General features: G+C 48.4%; 1 protein-coding gene across 2 annotated transcripts; it reads right to left on the bottom strand.

Moving 5' to 3' along the window:
• Positions 1-1016: 1016 nt before the first annotated feature.
• On the bottom strand, positions 1017-19060 carry FLCN (folliculin). Of its 2 annotated transcripts, none has more exons than XM_044980806.1 (12): positions 18905-19060; positions 16274-16552; positions 15319-15465; positions 13319-13540; positions 11947-12107; positions 11005-11096; positions 10040-10233; positions 7006-7119; positions 6259-6382; positions 4757-4888; positions 3373-3478; positions 1017-2368 (listed from the first exon to the last, which is right to left on the bottom strand). In XM_044980806.1, the coding sequence occupies exons 2-12, from the start codon at positions 16520-16522 to the stop codon at positions 2167-2169; spliced, it is 1743 nt and encodes a 580-aa protein (XP_044836741.1). In that variant the 5' UTR covers positions 16523-16552; positions 18905-19060; the 3' UTR covers positions 1017-2166. The 2 variants fall into 2 exon arrangements, with proteins under 2 accessions (XP_044836741.1, XP_044836740.1); XM_044980805.1 differs by lacking the exon at positions 18905-19060 and adding an exon at positions 18651-18890.
• Between the last annotated feature and the right edge of the window lie 2742 nt (positions 19061-21802).

Raw genomic sequence — 21802 nt, forward strand, 5'->3', positions numbered from 1 at the left:
CCTCAGTTACTCCCCAGGCCCACACACTCCTGCCCTCCCCCTGCCACCCTGAGCTACCCACCATGCTGCAGAGCTCCTAGCTACCCTCCTTCCCTGCACCCAGAGCTAGCCCCAGCCAGCCACCCAATGCCCCTCTCTACTCTTCTCTTGTCATCCTGAGAGATCCCCTCTGTGCTGCACACAGCCCCTAGCTACCCCCCTACCTACTCCCCTCACTGTACAGAGGAGCTGGCCCAGGCACTGCCCGCCCCAGTAGCCAAAGTGTGGAGCCCCCATACCCTGCAGGGCTAAAGCCCTTACTCCCCTCTCCCTTCAGTGAACATCAGTTAGAGGGAAAGATGTCAATTGATGACACTGTTTCCCCCCACCCCATCCCCCATTCGTCAATTAACTCAGGCTAAGAACAATGTGTTAATTCCAGCTATAGCTTCAGCAGTCCTGGCCGCACACTTAGAGCTGCAAGAACTTTGCTGATGTGAAAATTCTTGCATTTGCTCTATGTTTATGTTGATTGTGAACCCTGAAGTTAATCAAGCTGGACAGTTTCTGAAATAACAGGATAATGATCTCTCCACTGGGTTATGTACACACTGGCTGTGTCATCTTCCTGGGAAGGCCGTACAGAGTCAAGAACCTCGGAGCTGATAAATCGGTTGCTTGGGATTAAAGCCAGTTAGGAATAACTGTTTCTTACACACAAGAAGCAGAATCTAAGAACAAAAAGACATAAAAGGTTCTGCAGTCCAAACCCTGGGAGCCAGTGCAAGAGAAGTCCCATGGTTAAATTGCTGCTCTTATGTCCAATCCAGTTTTAAAATACTTAAACATCAAGACAAATCAGGTTCTTTCCATTTTACAAAAATAGCTCTTATTGAGTTTTAATGCTTGTTGCCATTTTTACAGACTTATTTACAAAAATATCCAGGTACTAAATATACATAAAAACAGAACCTGCAGATGGGTTTGAAAACCAGCTCTGGTTCTTGTTAAAATGCAAACACATTGGTTCAATGGAATTACAACACACTTCCTTTGCCTTTTTTATTTTTAATGTCTATAGTCCTGTCAAGATTTCCAACAATAACCTAGGATAAAATTAGAAATACAGTAATTCCTTTACAGTAAGATGTTCACTAAGAGCCAAAGTCAGTAGCTAAAAGATGCACAGATGCTGCTGCTGCTCTTCTTGTGCATGCTCTCCTTGCCCTGGTATTAGCAGACTTCAAACTGGCTACTTCAGGGTTTCACAGCGAGGGAGATTCTGTAAACTGGCTGTTTCCTGCTTAACCACACACTAGCTGGAACGGTAGAATACAGAGAGCAGTGGAGCACTTCTGAGGGGAGGAGAAAGTCCCCTCTGTGCTAGGGAACTTTGCCTACACATCATCATTCAGTGTGCGCTTTGAGACAATCCCTGTGTCACTTACCATTTTGGACAGTAGCAGATTTCTGGAGCAAACCTAAAGCGTAGTTTTAAAGTTAGGCTATTAAGAACGTGGAAAAACATAAATAAGAGTCCTCTGCAATTCTCCGTTGTAGCATAAGTCATGAAGTTCTTCAGATCCAGCCAAATCTACTGAGCACGAAGTGGTTTTAGAAAGTAATGATAGGAGTGTTCCGTAACTAAGGTTAAGATGTAGTAACCCCAGTCACACGCCTAAGATTTTTGTTGCTTCTTTGCTCCTCTAATCTACGGAGATCTTAGGTGGGACCTACAGTGATATTATGTCCAAATTGTTTTTGTCTCTCTGCAGTCCCAAACATCAAGACGTCTATTTATGGCAACATCTAAGATAAAATCCAGAGTTGCAGGAGTTCTACTGTCACCCCATTAGTGATAAGGCTGGCACAAGGGCACTGACTGGTTTACTCTGGTTCCTTGAGTTACACTGAATTAGACTTCAGTTTGCAGGCTAGGTTCAGAGTGGAGTTGGAGTCCAGAGCCCTATCTGGAGGCAGAGAGCAGCGCTAATTACATGCACTCTTAGGAGCACAGTCTCACAGCAATTCAAAAGACTAAAACTAGAACTCATAGAGTTAGTCTGAGGGCAGTAAGAGGTTCAATGGTGTTTCACTATTCACATGATGCGCATGCTGAAGGCTCAAAGAAAACTCTCGGTTCCTTGCACGTATTTGAAGGCAGCAAGTGAGGCTAGGCATTCCTGGTTAGTTCCGAGACTCTGAAGAGGTTGGGCTGCGGACCGTTGACATCAGGTGTGACTTGTATGTCTTGCTCAGGCCAGTCATCCAGAACTTGAGGAGCTTGACATTGTCTTCCTCAGCCGCCCCCAGAATGCTCAGCAGTTTTTGAGTGTCCTCCTTGGGTCGACTGTCTACTTTGGTGAATTTAAAGAGGACCTTCACTTTACTGCAGAAAAAAAATTCCTGTCACTAGCGATGCATTAGTACACATTATGTTTCAGATACAGGCATAGGCAGCACTGCAAGTTTCTCTTTCGTACCCAATAATTCTGTGCAACAAGATGCTAATGAAGCATCAAAAGGAAAATCTTAAAGGCGCTCCTCTTATGCTCAGAGGTTTGGAAACAGGAATTGGACATAATTATTAGCCACTTCCAGCCCTGATAATATTTAGCAATTCTGAATTTTCCCTTTCCCATTTTCCTTTATGCCTTCCTCCATGCCATCCTGCACACTTGGAACAGCCTCCCACTGAATGTGCACATCCAACTCCCTCCTAGCTTTCAAATTATGCTAAAACCACACTAGGGCCATGAATTATTTCACCCAATTGTTCCATCTTCCACTGTAACCACTTGTGCCTTCACATGCAGCGCCTGTGGACAACACCATGTTATCTGTTTAGCACAGTTACCTGCTGTAGATCTTAGTGGACATTCAGAGCCCAATATACATTTGCAAAGAGCTTTGAAGATGGAGACAGCTCTTGAATCCTCAAAAAGAACAGGAGTACTTGTGGCACCTTAAAGACTAACAAATTTATTTCAGCATGAGCTTTCGTGAGCTACAGCTCACTTCTTCAGATGCTGACACTTTGGTGAGGTAAGCAAGATTGGTCTTGTAGACCAGCATCACAATTGGGGAGATTGAGGCACAGAGGTTAAAAAGAGACTTGCCCAAGGCCACTGAGGGAGTTAGTATCAAAGCTAGGATTAGAACTAGGGCTCCCTAGCTCCCAATTCTGTGCCCAGATCATACTGCTCTCCAGAGAGTGGGGCTCAAAACTAACGTCAAAGGTCAACTGGCTACAAACTGGTCCTGTATAAAGTGATGAACATGCAAGTTGGTTATCCCACCAGTGTCTCTGGAAAACCCTTTGGAATATCTTGATGGGATTACACTAACAAATATCTAAAGCTGTTTCACAGAAACAAAGCAGTTGCCTCTTACTTCATCCACTCCTCCTTCAGGCAGACAAGGCATTGATCCACAACGTCTACAGAAAGATTCTGGTTAGTCAGAGCAGCTTCAATCTTGTTCAAGATGGTAGGGCCAACTGCAAGCACAGGGAGAAGGGTCACAAGAGGAACAACAGATCATCCACTTTTAATGCCTTTATCAACCGTTAACATGGGATGCCTATGCTTGTCTAAGGCTCAGTGGACTACAGCTCAGGGGCACAGAATGCCTCTGGCCCCTTTCAACACTAGTTCCAGAGCATTAATCTGCATGCACTTTTCACCACTGCTCTGATTCAGTGCATTAAAGTAATAACCTCCCTCTGAACAGAGCCAGAGCATTGAACAAAGCTCATCTCAGTGAAGGCAGGGTTCTTAGATGACTAATCAACCCAAATCCCTTCTTGAGCCAAGAGGAAATTCATGGGTATTACAAGAGGAAAGATAACAGCCCTCAGCTGCTCCCTTGCCTTCCACAATAGAACCAATGTTCTCAAAGAAGCCGTATGGAACTGTACATGTGCTAGTAGGATCCTCCAACCATAGCTGGGGACCTGCAGCAGCTTCTGCAACACAGTAAGGTCTTCTGCAGTGCTGTTGAAAAATCCCTGTGTTAGCTCTCTTACACCCACATCCTTAAAGGAGTGGTGCGAGGAGAGAGGGGATCAATCATGTGCCTACTTAGAGCCTACGAAAACAGCTCTTCTAAATTAAAAAAAGATTGCTCTGAAAATACTGAATGCACGGTCTACAAAAGTGCCTTGGGGTCATACCCAGTCCAAATGATGGGCCCACTTGGAAAGAGTAGTTTGTAGGTAAAGTTAAACTCTCAGCATGGGAGTATCAGGCACTTTTTTTAAAACCAGGTAAAGCTGAATTTAGTCCTTGTAGTTCACAGTCACAGGAAGTCAGTATCAGACACTGGAGTTAGATAATTTTATCGTTATCTGGCTGACTAGCAGATTAGACTACACTTGCATGAGTTTAGGGAAATGACATGTTTCACAGCGCAGACTGTTCACCATGGATCAGGAAAGTATCTCCCTAGATACATTATTGTAGGCCAGGTGAGTTATAGAAGATTCTTCCTCTTCTCTGAAGAAGATTAGACAACCTGCTGAGCTAGTATGGCAAATCCTATATAATTAACAGCATTTCAACAGCCTGCTTATCTAGAGAAAATCAAGTTCTCTAAGACCATATTTGTGTACTGACATGGCTTTGCATACAAACTTTCTTAGCAGCCAGAACACAAGAATAAGCCCCCACAGCCAAATGCTGATGAAAGAATGCTAACAGCTACAGATAGAGATTCTATTCCGGCCACAGTGGCCTAGGCCTCTCCTGACAGAGTTCCACCTTTCCAAAGCACCCACCTCGGTCTGCTGCCACAGGGCTGCCACTGGTGACCACAAACTCGTACTTGCTGAGGGGCTGCTCATCATCAAACAGGACTGGGTAGAGGCTGCACCGGGTGGCAGTGCGGACTTCCACAATGACAGCAAATTCTAGAGTGATGATAAACCCCCCAGCACATTAAAACCAACAATCTATATGAAAAATAATATATCAAAATATATATACTCTGTGCTTCAGAAGGGCTAATTTCCCCAAAGTGGAAGGAAATTGTGAGCAAAACTAATCACAAGGAAAAGTTTAGACTGCAAAAATGTGAATGAAAATTGGGAATTCTTTGAGAAGAATGTATTAGATGGCCAAAAAATCATGATTCCACATTTAAGAAAGAGGACAACTTTGGCTAAAAGCCCATTTGGTTCACTAACGAAGTGAAGGCAGCAATTTGAAATATAACAAATCGAAGAAAAGTAATCTAGATGGCAATCAATATAAATTAGAAATTATGAAATGTAAAAAAGCTAAAGACATCGAGGGGAAATATGGCTGGCAGGGCTAAAGACAATAAGAAGAAGTTTTTAAACTATATTAGGAACAAAAGAAATCCTTTCAATGGCATAACATTACTAGACAGAAATGGTAAAATTGTTAATGATGCAAAAAAAGGCAGAAGCATTCAACATATATTTCTGTTCTGTATTCGGAAAGAAGCAGGATGATATAATTGCATCATAAGGGGATGATAAAGTACTTTCCTGTCCATTAGTAACAAAGGAGGATGTTAAACATCTACTTAGGTAAGCATTTTTAAAATCAGCAGGTCCAGATAACTTGCACCTAAGAGTCCTAAAAGAGTTGGCTGGGGAGATCTCTGGCTTGCTGATGTTAACTTAATAAATCTTGGAAATATAATAGCAACCACCTGCACCCGCGCTGTAAAAGGAATTAATTTATAGTAAAAACCAACACCCAGCTCTGGCCAAGACTTTACTGACTAACATCTATGATGTTCTGTCTTTTAAACCTTTTGCTCACTAAGGCTCTGATCGAACTTCCATTGAAGCCAATGGAAAGACTCCATTTGACTTGAGTGGGAATTGGATTGGACACATACTGTTGCTGTGTTTGTTTAGGATCCCCATTCAGAAAGGCTGACAAAGGGCAAAGTTTAACACACCTTTAGGTTAATCTCTCACACAAACCCACCACACACAGCAGATTGTCACAGATTTGTGTGCGTGCATATAAACTGAGTGCTACTCTGGCAGGCTGCAGTGTTTGGTCCATATACAGCAGTATTAGCCTCTTATTAACCAGGAACTGGGATTTCTAGTCATTGAGCCCACTGCAAGCCATGATCATGCAATGTCCCTCAGCAATAGACCGGGTAAGGTCACTTGGAAAACATCACAAAGGGGCACTGGTTCTAGTTCATTCAAGGATGCTGGGCTTTAGTTGACAACTCTTTGCCTTCACAAGGTATTTTAACATAGACAACTGGGAGAGGAGCTGGTTCTCTTACCAGATGACAGTATGTGGGGTGGGATATGCACATGGGGGCTGAGCCCCAGGAAGTTACACCGATATGCCTCTTCATAGCGGTCACTGTAGGGGATAATCCGAACACAGCCCACAGGCAGCATGGTCTGCAGAAGGAAACAAAGATGGCAAGAGAAGCTTTAGAATTAAAGATATGGGCCCAGGTTCACGTCCAAGTTTCTGTCTCACTTGTCAGGCTGGTGGCATCTCGGAGGGCTGCTAAGGCAGCTTGCGCTGACTCTGGGAGATGGAAGTATCTCACTTGGCTTGAAAGACTCCCTTCGGACAATACGAGACTGAGCAGAGAACCACTCCCAGCCCTCCTTGGCTTAGAGGCTGCAATATGGAGCCTTCAAAGGGGAAAAGTCTCCTAGAAACCCTTGGAATAAGAGAGGTAGCAGTACACTCTTTTTCAGTTCTACTCGGTGATGTTTTCTTCACTGCTCAGAAGAAGCCTGATTATTTCAAACAGATCAGTTCTCTTGCTGCTGGTTGTTACACAATAGCAAGACACTAATTACTACAGGTCCTACATAAACAATAGAGGTGCTGGGTTTTTTTTAATTTAAAGTTTTGGTAACAAAACAGCATTTTTTGTTTTAAACGCTAATAGAATTTGGAGCACATTCCGCACCAGATTATATTTTAAGAGGCAGGTAAATTTGAGGGCCTAAACTGTTAAACACTATGCAAGAAGATGCAACAGGGAGATGAAGAAACAAGTTCTTACCCGTAGGATGTCAAAGGCAGACTGGACGAGATCTGTATCTCGTGCTTTCCAGATGACCTGGTTCCCCATTAATACATGCCACGCCAGCATGCGGAAAGCTGATGCCCCCAGGACCTGAAACAAGTTAATCCTGAGTTTACTTGGATATTTTACTACTCTCCTTCACCATTTTAGTCCATCACAAGCATGTCTGCAAAGCAGCCTTCCAGCCATGTTACTGATTACATATTGGAAATGCTAGTGAACTATTACCATTAAGTCTACTGCATACAGCACAAGTCTAAATATGCATTTTAGTGTTGGTGAAAGATGCTAGACTGACAGCCTGGTGGGGCTCTTGTATTAATTTAGATGGAATATATGGGCTCAAAGAGTTAGAGGTGTTAATATGACCCTGTCTCTGTCCAACATTAAACAGCTGGAAACAAGGTTCAGGGTTTGGTATACAGAGACCTCAGCCTGCTTAATGCCATACCAAACACACGATTAAAAGTAATTTTTAACCTTCATTAAAGATACAGAACAGAAGGAAAACAGTTAAAGGACTTGAAATGTTAAATGTTAAGTAAGGCTTTATTTTAAACAATATCCACTGTTCTCTCTCTTTCACTGCAAAGAGCCTTTAGAAGGAAAAAACCCTTGTTTGACAGTCTTTTAGATAGTTATCACCATTTTTAATACTGTCTTTTGCAGGGGGGAGTTAGTTGAAATGGGCTGGAGGAGTTGTTATTGCTGTTGTCAAAGTCTCATTTTGTTTCCTAGAAGACAAAACAAGAGAAATCCACACAAAAGGGGAAAGAAGAGAACACCACAAATAGAAAATGCAGCTTCAGCCTCTGGTGCTGACTTTCACTTGCAGTCTGACTGCTGGAAAACAACAGGCACAGCACACAGTCTTATCAGCCACTTGGAGATCTGGAAAACTGGTACCAGCATCGGACGGTTTGGGGCATTGCTTCTATTTGCCTTTCTGGTCACAGGCTGATAACAGTATTGCAGTCTTAGCCGGGCTTTTATTAAACAGAATGCAAAAGAAATGAGACAAGGAAGGAAAAGAGGGACACAAGGAGTGAAGGGAGACAGTCTCACACCCCAGGGGGTGTTTGGGAGTCAGCTGGAGCCAGTGGAAGTGATGAGGGCATCTGCATTCCTCTCTCTGGCCCACTCTGGTCAGATCTTTTGGGATCAGAACACCGACGGCCCAATGGTGTTACGGTAGATCCGGGGATCCCAGGAGACAGTGGCAGCCATGCTGGTAAAACTGACCGCAGTGGTTGCTGTCAGACAGCTTTTTCTTCTGCTAATTTCCCCCAAACATCTTTCTTTTTAAGAGCCACAAGAAAGCAATGGGTGCAACAGCCAATCCCCTCATTATTTTGTTCATCTATTAGGACTAATTTCTGATACACCAATTTTGGTCCATTGATTTCTGCTCCCACACTTTGCCAGGCACATTTTAACATAGTCCCTGAATTATATCAGTAGGCCTTTTGATTTGGACTGAGTCTCCCTTTTGCCCCTTTTCCCCACCAACATTCGGTGTTATAGGTTACTGCGACATTTTACACACTTTCACTCACTTTTTACTGTTGCGCTCACAGTTAGGGTCAATTTACAGGCCCAATCATCACAGCATGACTTCAGCCCTCTGTCTCAGAGCAAGCACAGTAGCACATACTTCCCTGCCAACATTCCTGACCACAACCTAGGATGAAATTCAGTTCTAACCACAGGTAAGAGAACAGCTCAGTTCCCAGGGCCATTCACACACTCCTTGGCCTCTCAGCTGAGGCTGCCAACAAGTGGGCCAATCCATGCCAACTGTGCTGGTGGTCTGGGCAAGACAGACACTTGCTCATTTGGAGCGGGACTGAGACCTAACACTTCCTACAGGGCAAACTGCCAATACATGACAACAACTTTCAATCACTACTGACCTGTGCTGTGTTCATACTACTGGTCTGGGGATGAAAATGCCTAACCCCCGTCACCATTGCCCTGTTTGCCAACTTTGACAGGTGTGGAGAGCTGTGTTAATCTACAAACAATATTCAAACCATTGTAAGTAACCTGATCAGTGAACTAAAGTTTCTGTACAACTATGGAGAGTTATTAGAATTTCTTCTACAAATGTATTGATCTAACTTAAGCGGGGGCTGTGGCAGCACAAACAGGAAAGCCCCATGATAGTCCTAGACAAGCAGCACTAAGCACATGCCTGGAAGACAAAGGGGCAAGCTGTGAGCTTCGAGGATCCTGTCCCCAATGAGTTACAAGCTTTGTCTTGCCAGGCTGGGAGGCTAGAAACAAACAGTCTAAAACATTCAAGAGCCTCTCTCAGGGAGACAGGCTGACAGACAGAGAGACTCGGGGGGGTGGGGGGTATCTAAAGAAATCAGGCCTTCCCAGATTCTGGGAAGCCTGAGGGAAAAGCTAGACATGCCTACAGTCTGCTTTATAATTTTTCAGGGGCGGGGGGGTTTCCTCTTAAATGTTTTTGTTTTAACTAAAGAATACTTTGCTCTAAAGAGGTTGGTTTGTCACTGTATTAAACCACTGCCATGGCTCTCAGAGGGAATAGAAGTGCAGGGCTGGACATAAAACAGGCCTGCTGAGGTAAATCACACCTGACACATAGGGGACTGCAACTCAGGGCCTGATCTCTGAGAGAATAGCGCAATTCCTCCCTGAAAGACAAGTGACAGCTAGATGCTGGAGACCTAGAGTGGGCGCACTCAGACCAAGAGGAGTTAGAGATGCAGTTCACCTTATAATCGTGACACCCCCCCATGCTTCAGATGCCAGATGGTTTTCAAGTTCTTTGCTGACTCCTGTTTGAGCAGCATTGCTGACATTCAGAGGTAGATAAAACAGGTACCAGGAAAGAAAAACTAAGTTTAGACCCCAGAAGAAAAGTGTGTGTGTGTAAAAAAACAAAACATGGCAGTAAGTAGCCATTCTCTTCTGAATAAAGGCTTTGCCGGTGCATAGGTCAGAAAGCACCCAGCCAAAGGCTCCAGTCCTCCTTTCCTACCTGTCTCATGTGCCTGAGGGACCGGAAGACGGACAGCCTTCTGGAAGCTACATTCCAGCTGCTGCAATCTGACATCAGAGATGTGTCCGTTGGGCATTTAGTTAGCTCCCGCCCTTCTATAACATCTGGCTGGGCAGAAGGCTTCTCTTCTTCTCCCTCTGAGCCATCCCAGCCTTCTGACTCTTCTTTCAGGTCTCCAAGAGAAGAGAAAGATCATTTGTTATGTTCCCTCCAGATACAACTGCCCCAGAGCTCAACTTCTGAACATCGTCTAGTATCGTTTCACACTTGACTCGCTATGGCCAATTTTGGGAGGGAGGGGAGAAATGGGTGGGCCTTTTCAATAGTAGTGTTTGCAGCTTATGATGCAAGCTAAGGTAATAAGTAATCAAACCTCATGCTTCAGAGCATAAAATGACAACTTACTTCTTGACTCTTTGGTGTTCGCCCCAGACAGAACACTGCACAATTGGCCAAATACACTATGGAGCTTTCTGTATCCTTCCTTTGAAGGGACCAGCTGCTCCTTGAGGCAGGCTATGCAGATACTTGAATAGATGGACTAATGAACTAATTCAGTGTGGGAAAATCCATGTTTCTATATATTTAGGAAGCTTGCGAAATAGTAAGAAAGGGGAAAGCCTCATGTCATGCAATAGTAACCTCTCTTGGCCAGCCAGACACATCATTAGGTACATCCCAGCTAAAAGGTACAGATATCATGGTAATGTGAGGCCAATATGCAAATAATGAATGCACACAGGGAGACCTTAAACCTCCACAGGTCTTATTTTCACATTAGATTTCTTTCCACCTGGGAGGACATGAGTCATTAGGCAAGTTATATCACAGGATGACAGAGGCAAACAGTACTTATGCTGTGTATGCAATGAGCAGATGTTCACAGTTTTCCTATCCAAAGCATTCTGAAATGCTCTCCCTGCTCTAGAAGCTTGGAGACTCACCTGCAAGTTTTTCCATCTGAACTAGGGTGTCCTCTGTGGGAGCTCCCTCCAGAAGCTTCTCCGTGAGCCGGCTGCCACAAGCTTTCAAAAGCCTGGAGAAGTGAAAAATGACAGGGGAGGTGGGGGGGGGGGGGAAATCAACATTCATCAAGCCTGCTTGCTGGGGGCAAAGTTGTCAGCATGAAACGTGGCAGAGTAAGCTTACCAAGAATCAGGCTACCACTGAGATGTGGCTCATTTGAGCTTTCCTTCAATTCCCCATGTTGTAACTACTAAAACTTTTCACAATGGACTGGGGCACCCAAGGGCATTGGAAAGAATGTTACTGCAGCATGCCAGCCTTACTGTTATATCCCTCCTAAAAAACCCAAACCCATCACATCTCCAGGAGTACACCACTCTCCACGGCATCTCTCCAGAGGAGTCTGATGTTCGAGTCTGGCATTGGCATAGCATACTGTGAAATTTCACTAACGCACATCCATTTGGCAGGGTAAAACATCTTATCCTGCATAGCACAAGGTACCAGGGCATGGCAGAGTTAGACTGTTCAACACAACAGAGTTACTACTGTCACAAGTTAGGTGCGGGGTGGGGTGGGCAAGAAGAGCTCTATCTCCTCCTTTCACTTTTGTCTGATGCTTTGCAGAGCCTCTCTCTAGATCAGAGAGGCTGATAAACATGATTCCCACTGCAGCTCGTCAGTGCTGCTCCTGAGTCAGACGGAACGTCTGCTGTAGAGCGATAGGAAAAGCAAGGGACCAAGAAGGCTGCTGCATCAACATGCCCAGTCCCTACTAACTCTTGGGATAGAGCCCCACATAGTACTGGAATACCAACAACTTAGATGCTCACCCCATGTCCCCACTATTCTAGGATGCTGGGAAATGTCTCTGTTATTCCAACAGGTGGTATAGGCCCCAGAGACATAGAGGACATTACCAAGCAAAGGAAGTGTGCAGACATGCCCACAGGTTGTCATCGTTGGTCAGCGACGTCAGGGAACGGGCTGCATTACCATTCCTCTGGTGCAGAAAGGGGGTGAAGGCCGTATTCATGCGCTGGGCTCGCTGTGGGCACCCATACTGCTCAGCTTCAAACACCTGAGTTACAAAATAAAGACAGTTAGAGGACAACAGAAAAGACATTTAAGTAAATATGACTCAGTGGAACAACTAGGCAGATGCACCTTGTTAACGTGGAATAAAACCCTATTTCCCATCAGCTACAGAATCAAGCTGGCAATTCTTTTCCCACCAGAAGGATGGACAAATTGAAAAATTTCCCTTTAGATCCAGAAAAGACAGAGAAAGAATGACATTTTTATAGACAAGGCTTGATTGGGCTGGTATACGGCAGTTTGCCACACCAGCACCTCTCTCAAGCTGCTATCTTATTCTCCAGACCCTCAGGAAGGAAGGAAGGAAGGATGGAAATGGGAAAAAAAAAGTAAGTCTCTACCATTTATGGTTGTGAAGAAACCTCAAAACAGAGTGTAACGGATGCAAAAATGTCTAAGTATGCAGCGACTAGGGGTACAATTTTCAAAAGCACCTTGTCCCACTGATTTCCAATGGGACTTAGGCACTTTTGAAAGTTGGATTTGGGAGCCTAAAGCGCCTAAGTGATTTAGAAAATTTACTATAGCTCTGAGGGGTGTGAACTGCCCCATTCATTTCCAAGAGGCATTATCTCAGATACCCAGCGATGACAGTTAACGTTAACATTTACATTATTTCATTCCTCATGTGAGAAAGAGATAAGAACAGATCTGCCCAATTTCCTGTGGGAGACACCACACTTCGGTGCCACAAGTGGGTGGCATTTGGGAGCTATTTTGCCTGCCCCAATCTGGAAGCAGCCAAGCCCAAGAAACCTAGCAGAGCTTCTAGGCACAGTTAAGCCCCACCAAGAAGGAACCGAGCGGAATTTGAGTGCTGCACAATCATCTTTTGAACATCTGCCCAGTCTACCATGAGTGGCCCTCGTTCCAATGTCTCACATGGGGCAAGTTTATCTTGTGGGCAGAGCTTGGAGGTATACCACAATTCCCCTCTCTCCCTCACAGTTCAACCCCTTCTTATAGGCAACAAAAGAGATGGGATGGAGAAGATGTCTGTCTTCCCTTCTGAGGCATCCAAAGCATGGGTCCATCCCTACGTGCCCCTTAATCTCAACATCACCACCCAAGTTTCCCTTACAGCTCTAGCTGCGTACATTACTCTTTAGTTCTCTCACAATCTGTTGGGCACGCCAGTCCCACTTAACCTTCTTTCTCTCACCTGTATTTGTGTTCTCTCTCAAGCAGACCCACCTTGAGTGCTTTTCCCTGAAGCTCATCAATGATGCCTCGGATCTTCCCTAGCAGGAAAGGCCAGGAGTTGATGAGATAGATCCGGTCCATCATAATAGTGATGATGCTGTACCAGCGCTGGAAGCCACGTGCCAGGCTGTCTTTGATGAAGAAGGTGTGGCTGAACACAAAGCCATGCTGCTCATCCCCAAAGAAGATAGGGCCTTCACGTCCTGGGCAGACCTGGTGGGAAACGGACGTGATAGAACAAATTGGCTCAGCACATCACTTAACTGAAATTACGTCAAGCTCTTCGAGCAAAGCTTTCCCACTTGTGAGGGTATTGCCTGCTGAGGCATGGGCAGCCCTTTCAGGAGTGCGACCCAACATACAAGGTCTGATAGATGGAGCCAAACATCTCTGCTGCTGCCCCATGTACCTGGCACAACCTTCAGGTTAACTGGAACTTAAGAATGTCGCTGTATTCTGCTACAGCAAAATTGATTAAATGGATGCATGAGCTGGGGCAATCTCAATTTCTGTAAAGTTTTCCCTCCTTTTGTAAGAGGCTGTAAGTTATCGGTCCACAAAGGTCCAAAACAACATTTACTGATACCAAGCAACAGCCTGCAACACTACCACCGAGGTGGCTTATTTTGGAAATAAGTAAGATAAATAGGGGCAAACACAAGAAAGCGAAAACACAGCTCTGAGATCACAAGTGCCTTTGCTTCAGGTGAAGAGTAGTCAACCCAAAATTAGCAAAGGTTCTCTCCAGTAACAGATCAGATGATGGAGGGACAAAGTGGGTGAGGTAATCTCTCTTACTGGACCAACTTCTGTTGGTGAAAGAGACAAGCCTTTAAACTACACCAGTGGTCTCCAATCTTTTTATGCCTAAGATCACTTTTTGAATCTAAGGGCAACCCAGGATCTACTCTGCCCTTTCCCTGAGGCCCTGCCCTTCCCAAAAGCCCCTCCCCACTCACGCCACACACACACCTGTCGCTCGCTCTCCCCCACCCTCACTTTCATCGGGCTGGGGCAGGGGGTTGGGTTCAGGAGGGGGTGCGGGCTCTGGGCTGGGGCTGAGGGGTTTGCAGTGTGGGAGGGGGATCTGGGCTGAGCCTGGGGCAGTGGTTTGGGGGACAGGAGGGGGTGAGGGGTGCAAGCTCTAGGAGTTTGGGTGCAGGAGGCGGCTCCGGGCTGGGGGGAGAGTGTTGGGGAGCAAGAGGGGGTATAGGGTGCTGGCTCAGAGGAAGTTAGGGCTGGGGAAGGGGTGCAAAGGGAGACCCCTGTCTCCCCAGCCGTGGGGCTGCACTGGCTGCTTCCGAGAGCGGCATGGGGCCGGGGTAGGCAGGAAGTCTGCCTTAGCGGCAACCACTCTGCACCACCGGAGATCGCAATCAACTGGTCAATCCTAGAGGATCTACCAGTCATAGAATATCAGGGTTGGAAGGGACCTCAGGAGGTCATCTAGTCCAACCCCCTGCTCAAAGCAGGACCAATCCCCAACCAATTCATCCAAGCCAGGGCTTTGTCAAGCCTGACCTTAAGAACCTCTAAGGAAGGAGATTGTGATTGACCAGTTTGTGACACTGAACTACACGGAGCTCTTCTTCAGGTGTGGGAAATGTACTCAAAAGTGTCACAGCTAGATATAAAGGTGGAACATTAGTTAACATGTATGCTAAAACACTTATGCTAGAGAGCATTCGAGGTGATCAGATGATGAAAATTAAAAATTAATTCATCATAGCTCTGAAATGACAAACTTTATATAAAAAAACCTTTCAGGCCTTCTTTATGCATCAAAAAGGGCAGAGTCAAGTATTTTTTTCTTTTGCAGTCACCTTTAAAAATTCCTGCCAAATACTGAGACACAGTGTCTGGCCTTGCCTTCCATCTCCAACCCCTTCCTATGGCTGTGGAGGGGCTGACATCAGTGAAGCAGAGTCTTAGATCAGAAACAGCATACACGTTTATATACAGATTTTCTTCCTGCATTTCATATCACTTACCTCACAACTCAGGCTGCGGACACAGGCCTGACGCACAATGCTGAACAGCTGCGGATGGTTTGGGTGCTGGTGGCTGACATATTTGATTGATGTCTCTGTGTCATGGCTGACATATCCAGGGTGTCCTGCTGCAAGAGAGCGGCAACCCTGACCACAGAAAAGGAAAATCCTATAGTAAAGTAGGACACAACAATCTAATGTACTTATATGTAGGCCCCATTACCACAGCACCTGAATGATTAAATCTTCAGCATAGGTATCCTCACAACACCCCAGGGAGATAGGAAAGTATTTACAGACGGGGAACTGAGGCACCGAGAGGCTCAGTGACTCACTCATGGTCAGGAAGTCTGTGGCACAGCAGGGACTTGAATCCAGGTCTCCCAAGTCCTAACCACCAAACCATCCTTCCTCTCCTACAGCCTCTTTCATAACTCACTCCCTCACTGGATTTTGTATTTGACGCAGGCTACACAACTGGCCAAATTCAGCTGATGGTGGAAGCAACTGTGAATCCACTGACACACTGAAATCTGTCACCACTTGAGAGACACAAAGCACACTAGGAATAGCTTAATAAAAAAGGTACCAACAGTTAAGTGGAAGAGCACCAATGGGGACAGACAGACACATAGGTGAATACATTTTCTCTACAATTTTAACTGGATACAGAATTTTTTCCATTTCCTGTTTTATACTTTTGCATAAATATTGCTGCTGTTAATCGATGGTCAGGCTTTAACTACACAGATGGCTGCACATCAGTGGTGTGCAAAACAATTCTAATCTAATCTAGAGTTTATAAGGGTTTCGGGATCCTTTGTTGTTACCGGCACTGTGCAAGTATAAGCCATTTTCCGTGCACTATTTTTTCTCCCAAACAACAACATGCCCTTCACTGAGAATCCCAAAGCCCATTAGTTCAGCAAAAGACACAGGGTGTCCATATACACACCTCACACATATCTGACTTCTTTGGCCCTGGACTACTAGAGTCAGCACTAGCACCTTCTGCTGGACTGTGTGAGCGGATCCTGCTGCTCATCTGAATGCCGCCTTCTTCGTCTTCTGCCTGCTCAATTTGCCCAGGGCTGTCTCCATTCCCTGCGCCTTGAGGAAGTGGCGAATGCAGCACCTCTGTACAAAAGAGGGTGCGAGGGCCATGGAGCTCACAGAAATGACAGAGGGCAACAATGGCGTTCATAGCGATAGCTTAGCTGGCTCCTCAGCTCTCCTGTAGGTGAGGGAGGAAGGACCCAATATCAGTATAACAAACAGAAACCAAAATATACCCCCATTCCAATCAGCACCAGCCTGGATCTTTCCACTCCGGAGAAGCTTGGAGCAGGGGCGGCTCCAGGCCCCAGCACGCCAAGCGCGTGCTCGGGGCAGCATGCCGCAGGGGGCGCTCTGCCGGTCGCCGGGAGGGCGGCAGGTGGCTCCGGTGGACCTCCCACAGGCGTGCCTGTGGAGGGTCCGCTGGTCCACCAGAGCTGCGGGACCAGCGGACCCTCCGCAGGCACGTCTGCAGGAGGTCCACCGGAGCCGTGGGACCGGCGACCGGCAGAGCGGCCCCCCGCGGCGTGCCGCCGTGCTTGGGGTGCTTGGGGCGGCAAAATTGCTAGAGCCGCCCCTGGCTTGGAGTCAGGTTCAGCTCTGTGGCCAGGTCACTTCCGAAGGGGTCATGCAGGCTACAAGTCACAGCTCTCAGCTGGGCCCTTTTCTCTCTAGGCAAGTGGGCGAGTCTAATGCAGGATTCTCAGGCCTGGACAGGGCAAGGCCAAGGCAGTGGAGGGTCCAACCCAGGGGGGCTTCCCCACGCTGCCCCTGCCTCAGCTCGGACCTGCAGGGACACTTCTAAGGATGAGAAGGGAGATCAGCCCCCTCCCCCGCCAGCACCCAACTGCTCTGTCCCAGGAGCCAGTCTGGGCTACTCATGGGGCACCTGTCCCCTAGCCTGACCCCCAACTCCCCACATGGGGGCACTTCCCTGGCCCCTGCTAGGACCTGGCCTGACCTACCCTATGGGGGGGGCTCCCCCCCCGAGACCTTCCTGACCCCCCTGTCTGCCCCTGCTAGGACCTGGCCTGACAACCCTCCCCCACAGGGACACCTGCCCCACCCCCCAGAGACCTGGCCTAATCCCCCCCTCACAGGGACACCTGCCCCCCCACAGAGACCTGGCCTAATCCCCCCCCCTCACAAACACACACACACGGACACCTGCCCCCCCCCCCCCGCAGAGACCTGGCCTAACCCCCCCCCGGGACATCCACCCCCCCGCAGAGACCTGGCCTATCCCCCCACACACACACAGAGACACCTGCCCCCCCCAGAGACCTGGCCTACCCCCCCCAGGACATACCCCCCCTCCCCAGAGACCTGGCCTAACCCCCCGCAGAGACCTGGCCTAACCCCCCCCCCGGGACATCCACAGAGACCTGACCTAACCCCCCACACACACACACACAGGGACACCTGCCCCCTCCCCAGAGACCTGGCCTAACCCCCCGCAGAGACCTGGCCTAACCCACCCCCCAGGGACATCCACAGAGACCTGGCCTAACCCACCCCCCAGGGACATCCACAGAGACCTGACCTAACCCCCCACACACACACATAGGGACACCTGCCCCCCCCAGAGACCTGGCCTAACCCCCCGCAGAGACCTGGCCTAACCCCCCCCCGGGACATCCACAGAGACCTGACCTAACCCCCCACACACACACACCTCCATCGGGACACCTGCCCCCCCCCCGAGACCTGGCCTAATCCCCCCCCCCATAGGGACACCTGCCCCCCCCAGAGACCTGGCCTAATCCCCCCCATAGGGACACCTGCCCCCCCGCAGAGACCTGGCCTAACCCACCCCCCAGGGACATCCACAGAGACCTGACCTAACCCCCCCCCACACACACATACATAGGGACACCTGCCCCCCCCCAGAGACCTGGCCTAATCCCCCCCCCAGAGACCTGGCCTAACCCACCCCCCAGGGACATCCACAGAGACCTGACCTAACCCCCCCCCCCCCACACACATACATAGGGACACCTGCCCCCCCCCAGAGACCTGGCCTAATCCCCCCCCATAGGGACACCTGCCCCCCCCCAGAGACCTGGCCTAATCCCCCCCCATAGGGACACCTGCCCCCCCCCAGAGACCTGGCCTAATCCCCCCCCACCATAGGGACACCTGCCCCCCCCCAGAGACCTGGCCTAATCCCCCCCCGCTAAGACCGGACCGGACCCGACTCCCTCCCCGCGGCGCTGGTGAGGAGGCTCCGGCCCGGAGACCCCCCCCGCAGCGAGGGGCTGGGGCTGGACACTCACCCGGCGGCTTCCCCGGGACCCCTCCCGTCCCGTGCCTCAGGGCGCCTGACACGGACTGACGGCCCGAACCAACAGCGTTCCCGCGGCCGGGGGAGCGACCCAGCCGCCTGGGCTGCCCCACGCGCGCTCGCCCGGCGGGAAGCGGGGGCGGCAGGGGGAGCGGGGCGGGGCGGGCAGACCGTAGCACTCCTCGGTCTCCCTCCCGCTCCCGGGTTTCCAGCCGCGGCCCCTCTCCTCTCCTCTCCCCCCCTCACATGTCAGAGGTTCAGTCCGAGGCCACCCCGACTCTCCGGCAGTGGGCTGAACCATTTCTTCGAGCCAGGGGGAGGGGTGCGATGGTGAGCCCAGGGCCCTTTTCGCGCCAGGCGGGGCAGAGCGAAGACCGGGGCTGAGCCAGCTCAGGACCGGGCTGGGGTGAAGGAGCAACAGCCGGGCTCGGGCTCTTAGGTAGCGCCACCCCACAGCAGCAGGGAGATGGTACATTCCGCCAGGGCTGGCCTGAGGTACGCAACTCGTGCGTGTGGGCGGGGCTGCGCTGCGCTGGGCGGGGCCAGTCCCAGGGTTGCCCGGGAGGGGGCGCTGTGCAGGTCAGTCTCGGTGCAATGCTGGAGCAAGGTGGGTGGGTGTAATTTGATTGGTAACAATCTAGAGAATCATAGTTCCCATGGGACAAAGAGCCCTGTGGCACCTTATAGACTAACATGATACCTCCTGGCTAATGTTTTGAATGTTACAGGTTACTATAAGTGGAAGGAGTATTTCAAGTTGATTTCCCATCATTAAGGCTACCGTTTAGTCATGGGTATTTTTAGTAAAAGCCAGGGACCTGTCCATGACTTATACTATAAATACCCTAACTAAATCTTGGGGGACCGCTGCTGGAGGGGAGCCAGGGGGCTGCTGCTTGGAGGGGCACCCTGGGGGGCTGCTGCTCGGGGAGTACCCCTGGGGGCCACTGCTTGAGGTAAGGGGGGGGCAGCAGCACCCACTGCCAGGAGCTGCTGAGCAGCGGCTGCTCTGGCAGCCCCCTGGACCACTGCTGGGTGCAGGGAGTGGCGCCAGGACCAGCACAGCCCCTGCTGCCAGGGGACGCCCTGGGACTACTGCCGGGGGATGCCGAGAAGCAGCTGCTCTGGCCGCCCCCAGGACAACCGCTGCTTACGGGGAATCCCAGGGGGCTGCTGCTCAGAGGCGGGGAGATGGACCAGTAGCAGCAGCTGCTCTGGAAGCCCCCAGGACCACTGCTGAGTGAGCGGGGCACCAGGGCCAGCGTGGCACCAACTGCCAGTGTGGCACCAACTGGGGACCGCTGCTGGGAGCTGCCCACCCTCAGGACCACTGCTCAGGTAGTCCCCAGGGCCAGCCACACCGGCTGCATGGGGCTGAAAGGAAAATTATCTTGCATGCCATCAATGCGACAGAGAGAGATGCTACTGAGCTCTGGAGTTTTGCATAAGACACAGCTGTTCTAATGCTGTCTATGAGATTCTACCCAATTCAGTTCTGTTTTTATGGCTGCTGCTGGGGAACAGAATCACTGTACATTCCAGAGATGTGTTCCTATCATTCGGACCATTGAAAGCCACTGCACTGCAAGATACCCATGCCCCTTCAAGCTATGATACTACTGGAAGGTTGGCTGGAAAGAACAAATAATTTTAATTCAGACTCTGAAGATCCTCTCTTCACTTGGAACATCTGAGACAGTAACTAATGAGGTCATAAGTGTACTGGAGGCATTCATATGCCAAATTTACTATTTGAAGACCAACATGGTGGCACTTGCAGAGCTATGTTGGTCAATATTTTCCAAAAAGCAGACAAATGGAGAAAAATTGCCACCGTCAAGGGCTCTTTATACTTGGTATCAAGGGGGTAAATTATCAAGCCATGGAATGGCTCCAGGATGATCAAGGGCATCCAGAAGTAACCTCTCCTTTTGGGCATGGATGTGCCTTGGATCACATCAGTTATGTGTGAAATACTATTTACTCCTACATCAGTCCTTCAGCTAAGCCAATGCTTGTGCCAAAGACCAGGTGCTCACCTTTCCAGTTTAGTTATATATTATAGACTTAGAAAGAGACCTTCTAAAAACGTTAAATGTATTACTGGCACACAAAACCTTAAATTAGAGTGAATAAATGAAGACTCGGCACACCACTTCCGAAAGGTTGCTGACCCCTGCTATAGAAACTCCTGACTAAAGCACAATGCATCGTCAAGTGCACTGGAAGCTGTATAGTGTCACTCTAGACAGCATTACGGCTCTTGGACAGAGTTAACGTTGCTAAAAAATGGGAGGGAAACCCCAAAAGCTGTAACGTAGCCAATTCAAAGCGTCGGCTAACATCTCACTATTATAGGGCAGCCGTAGTATATGTAAGACAAACTAAAAAAATTACACTTCTGTTTGTGATCTTTATTTTTCAATAGTACATTTAAACAACTTCTCAGGACTAACCTTCTCAGCCATTCTGGCCATGCAGCAAACCACATTTCCTAAGTTATACAGATAACCTATGACAACACAAGAAATGGGTCACAGTTGTAGCCTAGTAAAAGGAGGGGAAAGGTGTGCAGAAAGAAGCAATTTTAGTCAGGCAGCAGCACCTGGAGCAATGGCAAGTATACTGCATGTGTGAAAAGCTCAGTGAACTTATGCTGCAGTGCTCAAAAATGGCACAAATATTACAGGAAGTTATTCAGAAGCAACTTCTAGTCTTTTCTCAACTATTTCAACCTGTTAAACATCTGAATTAAAGGCCCCACCCTGTGGCAAGAAACTGTAGTTGCAAGTTGCTTTAAGGAAGGGTATAGCTTACCCTCAACAAATTGAAGTACAGTTGCAAACTAGATGCACCAATGTATGTATTAGATTTATTTCACTGTACATGCATCTAATAGTTTGTGGATGCATTTTGTGGGCACTTATGACATGAAGATTGTGGCCACAGGATTTTTGAGATTTTAAATTCAGTTGAGTGTAACATGCGGTGTTAAGTTTAATTATATGTTTTCCCCTAAAATAGTATTTAAATCCAGAAGGCTTAAGTGGTGGCAAAGCTTCCAGTCCCTCACTGGGGTCTGAACTGTTCTGCACTTTTCAATGACCAGGTCAGATGAAAGCAATGCAAGGAGTTAATTTGTTG

Source organism: Mauremys mutica, chromosome 11, assembly GCF_020497125.1.
Source record: "Mauremys mutica isolate MM-2020 ecotype Southern chromosome 11, ASM2049712v1, whole genome shotgun sequence".
In the NCBI taxonomy this organism is placed as follows: domain Eukaryota; kingdom Metazoa; phylum Chordata; order Testudines; family Geoemydidae; genus Mauremys; species Mauremys mutica.

Excerpts from the sequence above, each read along its gene's own strand:
- FLCN (XM_044980806.1), bottom strand. The coding sequence starts at position 16,522 with ATGAACGCCATTGTTGCCCTCTGTCATTTCTGTGAGCTCCATGGCCCT. Across the intron at positions 7,120-10,039 it reads CCCTCAGGCACATGAGACAG|GTCCTGGGGGCATCAGCTTT; the intron begins GTAGGAAAGGAG and ends AACTTGTTTCAG. Across the intron at positions 2,369-3,372 it reads CTGAAGGAGGAGTGGATGAA|TAAAGTGAAGGTCCTCTTTA; the intron begins GTAAGAGGCAAC and ends TTTTTTCTGCAG.